Genomic DNA, 12460 nt, shown 5'->3' on the forward strand with positions numbered 1-12460 from the left:
TTTTAACTGAGTTTATTTGGTCATCTTTCTTATTTCATATGGAAGCTGCACGAAATCTAATGGTATAGTTGTATGACTGGTAGGGATCTGAGTCCTCACGCAGTGGTACTTTGAAGTTCAAAAAAAATTCTGTTTTAATATTTGGGTTTATTACATGGTATAAGTAGTCCCACGCTTCCCGCTTCCTAAAATTTTGAAAGTGCCTTGCTTCCCGCTCCCGCTTCCCGCTCCCGCTTCCTCGACTGGTAACTCTGGTGCATATGACCTCCAATCTTCCCATTTCAACATCTTCACAAGGGTTTAGTTGACAATTCCATTGTCATCACCCATTCTCTTCTCCACTCCCGTCACCCTTAACCAGAGTTACCAGTCGAGGAAGCAGGAGCGGGAAGCGATACGGGAAGCGGGAGCGGGAAGCAAGGCACTTTCAAAAATTTAGGAAGCGGGGAAGCGTGGGACCACTTAGAAGAAAATTCCGAACTGTCTCGGAAACGACCTAGGAAGCGAACCGGAAGCGACCTAGGAAGCGAACCAGAAGCGAGGGGAAGCGAAAAAATGAAAAAAATGGGGAAGCGAGGGGGAAGCGTGGGGAAGCGTGGGGGAAACGTGGGGGAAGCGTGGGGGAAGCGCGCTTCCCATTTATGGGAAGCGCGTTTCCCATAAAAGGGGGACGCGCTTCCCATAAAAGGGAAGCGCGCTTCCCAAAAAAGGGGGACGCTTCCCCTCACGCTTCGGAAGCGCGACGTTTCGCACTTCCGAAGCGCGCTTCGGGGAAGCGCGCTTCCCCTTTTGCCTAGGCGCTTCCGGTAACTCTGCCCTTAACATCTCCTCTCCAACACTGGCTCTCAAACAGAGCCTACATGAAGTCTATGGCCAAGTATTTGGTCAAACAAAGAAAATTGAAAAGGCCTGGATCTTTTGTAACTCTAGGAATTGGTCAAACAAAATAATTTAAATTTTTTTTCCTAGGTCACCTAAGATTCCTAGGCACTCACTTAGGGCCTAGCACCTGGGTATCCATCATCTGGGGTGCCTGAGCTCACTATTGAGTATCGACTATTAAGCATTTGTACAGATGTTCAAATGTTTTATCTTTTGTTGAACTTTTCTTTTTCTGTTTTTTCTGCTAGTGCTCTCCAAGAATCCTAAATATGTCTTGTGCTGCCACGCACCATTGTCATTCTACTGCTGCTAACTTCATGCATATCTGAAACATTCAGCAGTGCTCATGGCTATGGTATTTGCTTATATGCATCCAGGGATAGCCGTGCTACAGTTTTGGAACAGAGCCTTCGGAAGCTTGGTGTAGAAAGGTTAAGTAAAGATGAAGTTCAGAGGTTGCAATGGGAAGTTTTGGAGGCTAAAATCGGGAACTGGATTCATTTCATGCGTATTGCTGTAAGTTGTTGCGAACTTTTGCTTTTGGAAATGCTTGTTCAGCTTGACTATCTGAATCTTTTGGATCAGGTGAAGATACTGTTTGCTGGGGAACGAAAAGTTTGTGATCAGATATTTGAAGGTATGAGCAATCTCAAGGATCAGTGCTTTGCAGAAGTGACTGCAAGTAGTGTTGCTATGCTTCTTAGTTTTGGAGAGGCTATTGCAAAAAGTAAGAGATCCCCAGAGAAGTTATTTGTACTCCTGGATATGTATGAAGTAATGCGTGAACTTCAGCCAGAAGTACGTACACTGCCCCTTTCTCCCAGAATGTGACCAGTATGTGGTAGTGTTATGGCATAGGCAAATTTTGTATCACAATTGAGTTCATGCTTGCTTTGCTTATTTATTTGTGGATAAAGAAATTGAGTTGTCTAGAAGATATTTAGATGATTTTTGGGTGTTTTTGTACAACATCCTAGGGCGATGTATAAAATTTAAACTCTTTTATCACTTATGCAAGAGTTTAACATCATTTGAAAAGCTTCCCCTTTATCATTGGCATCTATTCTCTTTTGATGAATGGATTGTGTCCGATTGTTTGTGATTGTTTATTATTAAACTTTCTCCACTTGTCTTGGAAAAAGTGATCGTCTTTTGGCTTGTTATGTTTAGCCTGCATGAGACATTGTGCATTATTCATTCTCTAGGAACTGCAATAAAGTCAAAATGCTGTTAAGCTCAGTAGCATCCTCAGAATGTTTCTCCAATAAATTAGTAGCTTCCTTGTTATTTTTTGATAAACAAAATTGTTTGAAGTGTTGAATGAACAGCTGCGGAAGTCGGATTTAGTCAAATGATTTGCCATTGACCTGTGAAAGTTCTGATGTGTATTTGCATGAACTGAGTCACCTTACCATGCTACTTATTGCCAATTTCTGGCACCCTGTTTAAACAATCAAATGACATGGTAAGTAATTGACTAGTAAGGTATCTTGTTTTGACTTCTCTTATTAGATTGTAGAAGATACTCTTTTGCATAATTTGCAAAATGATTAGCATAGATACCCATTGGGATGTTGGATGTTTTTTCCTGAAACATACGGTCATGTTTCTTAGAACAATGTAGAGTCCATACTTGTGATTTTACTGAGCATGTACATCAAGAAGTTCAATAATTGTATGCAATATGCATCTTTTAGTAAGCCTATGAATAAAAAAACAAAATATCAACATAACGGAGCTTAACTTAAGCAACAGAGTAGGAGCAGTCATAAAAACAGATAAGCTTCCACTAATTATTATGGGTTATTGCTTTGAAGCTTTGATGCTTCCCATGAAAGCATGAACTAATACTGTTTGGGTTTTCAGTGCTGTATCTTCATTTCTTCATGATCTTATTCGAGAAACAATGTTTGTGTACTTGCTTATGTGATTGACTTAGAGGGCTCTGGTGTATTTGTTCACTTCATTCTTACAATTACATGGGTTTACTTGTCAGTTTGAAGCAATTTTTGAAGGCAAAGCGTGCACTGACATGCGTGATTTAGCATCAAGTTTGACAAAACGATTGGCACAGACAGCCCATGAGACTTTTGGTGATTTTGTGGAGGCAGTTGAGAAAGATGCTACAAAAACAACAGTTCAGGATGGAACAGTGCATCCATTAACTAGTTATGTTATTAATTACGTCAAATTTCTATTTGAGTAAGGCCACATGCTCTCATATCTTCAGTTATTTGGTTGCCATTTTTGGATTTCTTTCTTTTCCTAATAATTCTGTTCAACTACCTTAGCAGCAGTATTGTCAAAATTAAATCGAATCAGCTAATTCAAATCAAATTGCCCTTTTTCAATTTAATTCCAGGGCTTATTCAGGCCCCGTTACTGCTCTGTATCCAACCAACTCAGCATGATATGGTCTGAACCAGCCTCTATATATAAATTTTTTTTCTGATTTTTTGAACTAAAAATTCATTTGTTTAAATAGATGAATTCAAAATGGCCCGACTTCAATTTGACTCAGACACATTCAGGCTTGTTTTTTTTTTTTTTTCAGAAAACCAATTTGATTCAGAAATCGATTGACAACATTGCTAAGTAGTGCTTGTACTAATTTTAGTTTTAATATTTTTTTTTGGCATGCTATTTCATGTTCTCTATTTGTTTCTTTGGTATCTCCAGCAGATTACCTTAATCATGTTATATCATATAATTCCATTTGACCACTCAGATTTTGTCAGGCTAATTCATTAGTTTGTATTACGTGACGGATGAATGCAAATCTATCTTTATACATATAAACCACTTTTTTTCTGTTATTTTTTTGAGTAATTCCAAAATCACACCCAACTTTGTGAGCATTTTAAAGAATGCACCTAAAGTTTAAAATCACCAAGAGTGGGTAATGAAGGTGATGAACCTTATGGTTAAATTTGTTATGAAATGCCTATTTTGTCATTGTGATGTATCAAACCTATAACCCCAAACACCAACCACAACACACCCACCCCACCCCACCCCACCCCCCCAAAAAATTAAAGAGAAGCAAGTATCCTGCTTGCTTGACCCTGGGTGTAGATGTTTTAGTCAGTTTTTTATAGAATCAGAGAGGGTATTTTGAGAACAGATACACAGGCACACGTACATGCACCATGGAGAATTTTAAAGAATACACCTAAAGTTTAAAATCACCATGAATGATTGCTGAGGTGATCAACCTTATGGTTAAATTTGTGGTGAAATACCAATTTTCTTGTTGGAATATATCAAATGTCTCCCCTAAACGCCAACCACAACACCCTCAACCCACTGCCAAAAAAAAAAGTAAAGTGAAGGAAGTATCCTGCTTACTTGACCCTGGGTATAGATGTTATAGGCAGTTTTATAGAATCAGAGAGAATAACCTGAGAACACACACACACACCATGGGTAACCTTGGGTCCTCTTGCATGGATGCTAGATCTGTGGTACGGAATGAAGTGAAATAAATGCAGTATAGGGCTTTATTATACTCCAACAGAAAATGTGACATTAAGGTGCTCTTGGATATCATGCACATTATTCTCTGTTGGCCACTTGGAATTGTTATTAGGTTACTCTTCGGAACTTGAGCTTTAAGATTGATATTACATATTAAATTAAGAGATAAATGGTAACGACCCGATCCGGGGCCTCTCAAGCCTGGGTTCGTGGACGTTAGTTCCCAGAGGAAAATTACTCTAATAATCTCAAAACTATAACAGTTTTTTTTTTCATTTAATAATTGAAGGTCCATACATCCATTTATGATATCATAACCATCCAAATACAAAAGCAGAATAAAAAGCAGAGGTGAACCATACTTTTGATGTGGCAGAGTCGCAGTCCGATATTAGGTCCTGTGAGTAACAACAGTTCATGAACCTACAGTTGTAACCAAAAGAAGAGGTGAGTCTACAACCCAGTAAGATTCCATTTACAAATAAACACGACCGTTACAACTGTAGTAAGCTCTAAGCTTCTAGTCTTAGTTTAGTTTGCTAAATATGCACACATGTTATTTATAAGTTTTACCCCCTTTTACCGTATCTCTAACATTATTCTCAAACACATCTATTCTAATATGCTATTTCGGACATAACCTTCTCAGGCGTAGCAACCTATGTAGACAACTCAGAGTCTACGATGTTGGCCAGACATATGAACAACTCACAACAACGTAGTCCAAACCGGCCTAGACTACAGACACAAGTGCTGCAGCTGCTTGTCGGTTGCAAGCCGAGAGTTCAAGAGATCAATTGGTAGCTAGCCGAAGAGCCAGAGTGGCTATACCTGCCCCTAAGGTATCTCAAGGAGATATACCTGCCCCCAAGGTATCTCAAGGAGTTATACTTGCCCTCAAGGTTTTGTGGTTCATGCTACATCCTACATATGTCTAGTGGGCAATGTTTTAACCGCTAAGGGTCACCTAGGAACGTATGAGATATTCTCAAGTTACTCACGAGGCACACACTTCAACATTACCCTAGACCATGCCTCCTAGTAGAGTTTTCCATCATGTTCTGTGTGGTCATCCTATACACAACTTTATCTCAGTATTCACATCTTGAAGTCAGTGCGTTATACAATCGTCAATGTATGTCCACTAACTATTTTTTAACACATATTTACATGTCTGAACTGTTAAGGATAGCAACCCACTACAGATTAATTCACGACACTTACAATACCCCTCTCAAGGCAAAAACGTTACATTCTCCAAAGTAATACCTACCCTAATACTCTGGAACTTTACTCTCAATTCTCACATAACACATCAATTTCTGACATGGAATCATGTCATGCCACATTTATATCATAAATCAGATAATATGCATGATTGGGTTTAAGCATCATATTTGAACTTTATAGATTCCTAAGCATGCAAACAATGTCTATTCACAATAAACATAACTCGCATAGTTAAATCACTTGGAATCACATTGAAGGATGTTTAAATTAACTAGCATGTGTTTTAATCAACCAAGGAGGAATTTGCAAATGTTCAATTACCTGAAACACTTAAATTTCAATTCTTAGTTTCACACAACCTTTGATTTGAAATCAATAAATACCTCGTATCATCATTAAATTTATCAAAATACCCTTGGATTTAACTATCAAACTCTGACTCCATTCTTTCAGAGTTTATCCTCACATCTCCTACTAATGAACTCTACCCAAGCAGTAGAATCCAAGGGTTCAAGAATCACCTGAATCTGACTTCGGGGCACTAAGTTATGCCTTGTTTACTATATAGGCATACCAAGGGAAAATGATATTTTTTTACTCTTTCGACAATTTATAGCGACATCTATGTCATCTCTACACCACTTCTTTACACCATGTCAACTTCGTATTAAATTTCAGATCCAAATCAACATTGATTTTCAAAATTTATCACTTAGGTTTTTCAACCGAAATTCCAATTGGATCTTAGATCCAGTACGCTCAATCCAAACCTATTTGTGATGGTTTGACACATGCATGGTGTCTATGCTGGACATTCTTGGATTTTGGACTAAATTCCACCAAGTCTACTTAGTTTCGAATCCACTTGGGTGTTCTTGATCTGACTTGAGTTTTGGGTCCAAACCTGGATCCAATTCGTAATGAAAAAATCAAGTTTTCGCTATCTCGATTTTTTTCACTGCACCTGATCAATCACGCACACACATATCTTTATATACCTCATAAGTCCGTTTTGTTTCGGTCTAGACTGAGTTGGTTTGACCCATATTACAAACCCGACTCGATTTGCTCAGACCGAAACGGTCTGCTAACTAATTCGAACCCAACTCGGTCTGAACAGACCGAGACGGTCTAAATAGACCGAGACGGTCTGAACAATACACAGATCCTGACTTGATCTGTCCAAACCGGGTCAGTCTGTCTAATAGCACAGACTTGACTCGGTCTGAACAGACCGAGTCGGTCTGTCGATTTACACGGACCCGATTTGGTCTGCCGAACATTTTTTTTTGTTTGGCTTGGTCTGGACACGCCCAGACTGAGCCCACCCAGTCTGCCTTGACTCGGCTCAGTCTGGTTCGTCATGGACGACTCGGTCTGTAGAAAACGCATATTGAGTTTGCAATCACAACGTGCAACAGTTTCGGCAACCCCCGTTGCCGGACTATTGTAGGTTTCTGCAAGTGGGGGGTGCCGACCCCACCCCCTTTTATTTTTGGTGGCGGTAGCAGAGGAAAAACCCTCTGCTACGCCATTTTTGTAACTGGTATAGCAGGGACAAGGTTCTCCCTGTTCCTGTTCTACAATAACTCGTCGGCAACCGTGAGGTTTCCGGCGACCCCCGTATTAAAACAAAAGAGAGAGAGTAGGGGACTTACCTGTCTTCGGCGGGTCGTCTCCTCTCCTGTTCTCTCTCTGCTCTCCCTCTCTCCGAGTAGCCGAATGGGGAAGGGAAGGAGTTCCCCCCCGGCTTTTATAGCCATGGAGAGTCGGTTACTCCCCCCATGGTCGCCCCATTTTCAAAATAATGGGGGGAACCGTTCCCCTCCCCCTTTCCTCTCCCACGATCGAGTTCATGGGAGAGGGAGGGGCGGCGGTTCCCCCTTCTCCCGTAACCGCCTCATGATGGGGACATCGGTGTTACATAAATTAAATTAGCTTGTATCCCTTCTGTATTTGTGCATAAACTTTATTTTATATTGAGTGTGTATATGTGTGTGTGTGGCTTGGTTTGCAATCTGACACCAATAATAAAAATATGTGCAGCTACCAGTCAACATTGAAACAACTTTTTCAGGAAATTGACAACAATGATGAGACAAATTCTCAGTTGGCATCTGTAACAATGCGAATAATGTCTGCCCTTCAGATCAATCTGGATGCAAAATCTAAGCAATATAAGGATCCTGCATTGACCCAACTGTTTCTTATGAACAATATTCACTATATGGTCAAATCTGTTCGAAAGTGAGTATTTACCTGTTATTTAAAGAATGAAGGGATGACTTAGTTCAGGATCATATCAACAGTGACCATGATACTTTTCAGGTCTGAGGCAAAGGATTTGTTGGGTGATGACTGGGTGCAAAGGCATCGCAGGACAGTACAACAACATGCCAACCAGTACAAGAGGATTACTTGGAACAAGGTGCAGTCTCTCTACGTTTCATAAGCCAGTTCCCAACATTTGATAGCTTTATTTGCTTGTCTGAACCGGACCCTACACAAAAGATTAGTTGCTAAGGCTGCTAGGTTTTACTTTATCATCAATATAACAAGAATAATTTCTTAAAGAATATCAGTCTTATGTGACATTTTATTCCATTTGTTCTTCCAAATTTTATTAGCTATTTATCAATGCCTGAGTATGATGTATATAAAGCATGGCTTTGCAGTTTTTTCTTTTTCGAGCCTGGAAGGCATGTTTAAGATGATGACAATTCTTTTCAAATGAATTGAAATGGTCTTATGCTATAACTTGGTCTCAAAATCTTGTTTTACCACCACATGAACAAGGTGCAGTCTCTCTACGTTTCATAAGCCAGTTCCCAACATTTGATAGCTTTATTTGCTTGTCTGAACCAGACCCTACACAAAAGATTAGATGCTTAGGCTGCTAGGTTTTACTTTATCATCAATATAACAAGAACAATTTCTTAAAGAATATCAGTCTTATATGACATTTTATTCCATTTGTTCTTCCAAATTTTATTAGCTATTTATCAATGCCTGAGTATGATGTATATAAAGCATGGCTTTGCAGTTTTTGCTTTTTCGAGCCTGGAAGGCATGTTTAAGATGATGACAATTCTTTTCAAATGAATTGAAATGGTCTTATGCTATAATTTGGTCTCAAAATCTTGTTTTACCACCTCATGAAACCTTTATGTTAATTTCTTTAAAGGTAATAGAATTCTTGTTTTAACACTTTGCTTTAACCCTTTCTGCCCTGTAGATGCCAATCTTGTATAGTTTATGATGAGCAAAGTGTGTCTGTTATTGATTTGAAATTCTCAACATATCAACAGTTTGAAAATCGAGTTAAATTTCATGATACTATTTAAATATGATTCTTCTTATTCCTTTTTTTCTGTTTGTAAATAGTCATTAGTGTAAAAAGACATTAGTGAAATCCATTTTCCTATTTACTTTTTTATGGGTAAATATTTGGTACTAATGAAGGGACAAAACTATTGAGTAGAAATCACTTTTTCTTAAAAAAAAATCATTTTTTTGTAGATCAAATGTTATATATGTGATCTACATGGTTTGTTTAGTAGGAAACTTGGTATGAATCGTGTGATTATTGTCATAAAATCAAGAAATCTTCACACACCTCAAACAAGAGGCACAAACACACCCACAAATGATTCAAAACACAAAAACCACTAAGGGATTATGAAGAACACAAATACAAAGTGCACATGCACAAGTCCACTATGGGACAATCCAAAAAGCACTAAGGCTTACACTAGCGTATACAATACAACACTTTAAAAATAATGAATTTATTCATCAAGGAGCTTCTAAGAAGCTTAACTATACAAGGGGCTTTAAGCCCTTATTTATAGACAAGAAGAAGCCAAAAGGGAGCCCCTCCAAAATAGACGTTGGAAGGCTCCCGACGATCATATTTACTCCCCAACAATTACATGGAGGCATTTTACAATAATGCCCTTCCACAAAGAGATAAAATATAAAAAATAAAAAAGAAAAGAAAAACCTATTTTCTAAATGGCAGAATTATCCTTGTACAAATGACCAAAATGCCCATGGTGGGCAACCCTAAATTTTATATATATATATATATATATATATATATATATATATATATATATATATATATATATATGGAATCAATCATACATATAACTGAACAATTATGACAAGTAATTAGGTTTTTAAAGGGGTTGAAAAATCATTGGCCCACCATGTGCCAAAATTTCATAACTCAAAAATTTGCGTTTTTACGTCAGAAAATTACGATTCAAGGCTTGATCCTTAGTAAACAAACCATGCTTATTCTTGCATCTATGATTTCTAGCTTAACAGTTCTACCTTCACTAGTAGCAAATATTTTCCCCTTTTATATTTCTATTATTAGATGTATGGTTTTCTCAAGAAAGTAATTATTTAACATTCTTATTTGGTGAATGTGGTTGACATAGAAATTGTAATAGATGGCCAACATGGCTAAGTTGTGCTCCTTTAATGTAAACATGGGCTGTCTATCTGAGGATTTGCCATTTAAAGAACACTTATTTGGCAAAGCTCCTTCTATAATTTGTCCAAGTTCCTTTTCCCTTTTCCATGAGGCTCCTTTCTTAGGCTCTTGAGCCCGACGTTACCGGACTAGGAAGTGGAAGGAAACCAAACGAGAAGCAGAAGCGAGAAGCAAGACATTTTAAAATTTATAAGCAGGAAGCGAGAAATCAATTTAAAAACAAAATAGGAATAAAAAAAGAAGCGATATGAGTTTGAGTGAGAAACAAAATGCTAATCAAAAGAGAAGAGAATAAAAACTATAATAAAAATGACTATTCTTAAATTGTGTGCTGTTGAGCCTGACGTAACCAGACTAGGAAGCGGAAGCGGAAGCAGGAAATGAGAAGCAAGATGATGCAACTTTTCTTAAAAGTATTTTAAAAGAGATTTTTCGATAAAATTGTCGGTGCAAACCGTGTATCAAATATTAAATTAACCAGTTCACACTAGTAGTGAAGTTCGGGTCGAACTCAAGGAACGTGTTTATAACTTTCGTACCCCACACAAGAACAAGCTTGTATTGCCTTAAAATTAAATGTAAAGAAACGTGCTACCCTATTACAAAGGTTTGAGCAGACAATAAAAATTATTATAACTACAAATAAATTAAATGGTTCGTGGCCCTAGAAAAAACAAAATAAAGAAAGGGAAAAATCTGCAGGATTCTTTTTGCTCGCGATCTAGCTTCCTTGGTCGCACGGCCACAGCCCTCGCTATCACGCGTTCATCAACAAGCGTGAACCCACCTGCAAAATATAGAAAACAAAACACACACACCAACTAGATTTCCTACTCTAGCTAATGTTAGTTTCAGAAAATAAAATCTAAGGACCAACAATCTAATTATTTCTAATTCTAGTGGTAAGGAAAAAAAAGAAACTTGACAACAAGAACAATTTAGCCAAAAACTATCTTTACTAGATTGCTGAAAAGGAACATAAATCACTAACACCCGCAGACCTAGTCAGCTATATCTCCTTTGAGATCTCTCAGTACGCAATCCGTGCGCAAGCCAAATAACAAGAGTTTTAATGCTCTGCCAGCAGATGTAGACTCGACCAGCTGCAGATCCACTGCCAGCAGATCTGGCTAACTAGTTAACCCACGGGCCTGGTCAGACTCGACTGGGTATGGTCTGCTAGGATCAGGACCCAGTAGCTCTCACTGCTCTGGTATATACTAGCTGATCAGGTCTGATATAGCCTATGTCACACGGACTCGGCTAAGGAGGTGCCGCACCCGAGTCGACACGCCCCGACACGGGTGCGGCTTAGGACTCGGCCCGGACTCGGTCAACGCCGAGTCGGACTCGGTCAACGAGTCCCGGCCGAGTCCGTCCACATTTTGGACTCGGTCAACTTTGACCGAGTCCAAAAATGTCCATTTCTACTTTTAAATTACATTTTGGATCTGGGTCGGGTCGGGTCCGAACCCGACCCAAATCCAATTTTCTTTTGCAGCTGAACCCTAAAAGGGGTTTATCGACAGGGGGAGGGGCTTACCCTCTTGATTTTGCTTCTCCCCTTCAGCCCCTGCAACTTTCTGTTAGAATACAACATTGCATATGCGTATGAATCTGGATCCAGATCCATACACATATTATATGTACACATGTTAAATAGGATTTCATTAATGGCATTATTGTAATATGTATATGTTTTTAATTTATAATGCTTAGGGTTTTGGAGGTCGAGCATTGCAGTGCCGCCCCAGCCTTTTGTGAATTGCTCTCTCTCTCTCTCTTATCTCCTGTGAACAAATCTGATATGGTATCAGAGCTCAGGTTAATCCTGTGCGTGAAGAAGTTCTGACAGATCGTGGTGAAGGTTCTTCATCGTGAACAACAACCACAGCGCGAGCAGCAAACCCCAGCGTGATCATCTTCAGATCATGGTTCTTAATCGTGAACAGCGTGATCATCTTCAGATCGTGGTGAAGGTTCTTAATCGTGAACAACAAGCCCAGCGTGAACAGTTCCAGCGTGAGAAGCGTGAACAACAACCCAGCGTAACACCCTCGTGAACAACAAACCCAGCGTGACATCTTCTCTTTTCTTCTGAATCTAAAAATTTCATCTTCTGAAAGTTGGTACCTTTTTCCCTTTTCCTTTCAGCGTGCTCATCATTGGTATTTGTTTACCTTCTTCTTCATTCCATTTTTTTTCTCAACATCAACGACTGTTTTTCAGACCTGTGTTTACAAATTTTTTTAACACCGACGACTGGTTTTCAGACCTGTGTTGGTTCCATCTTTTCCTAAACACCAACGACTGGTTTTCAGACCTGTGTTGGTTCCATCTTTTCCTAAACACCAACGACTGTTTTAT

The 12460-nt window shown here is 38.9% G+C and overlaps 1 protein-coding gene across 3 annotated transcripts in view; it reads left to right on the top strand.

Annotated features, from left to right (window-relative positions):
* The window catches only part of LOC149848658 (exocyst complex component EXO70A1-like), a 62141-nt gene that overhangs the window by 30262 nt on the left and 19419 nt on the right, over positions 1–12460 (top strand). The window contains exons 5-9 of one of the 3 annotated variants that reach the window (XM_089996757.1): positions 1221–1398; positions 1468–1680; positions 2879–3084; positions 7636–7836; positions 7918–8017. In XM_089996757.1, the coding sequence (XP_089852883.1) occupies positions 1221–1398; positions 1468–1680; positions 2879–3084; positions 7636–7836; positions 7918–8017 (898 nt within the window). The remainder of the gene's footprint in view (positions 1–1220; positions 1399–1467; positions 1681–2878; positions 3085–7635; positions 7837–7917; positions 8018–12460) is intronic. The other 2 variants (XM_089996766.1, XM_089996773.1) reach the window with 2 other exon arrangements.

The sequence above is a fragment of the Nuphar pumila genome, chromosome 1, assembly GCF_984573655.1.
Source record: "Nuphar pumila chromosome 1, dmNupPumi1.hap1.1, whole genome shotgun sequence".
Classification (NCBI taxonomy): domain Eukaryota; kingdom Viridiplantae; phylum Streptophyta; class Magnoliopsida; order Nymphaeales; family Nymphaeaceae; genus Nuphar; species Nuphar pumila.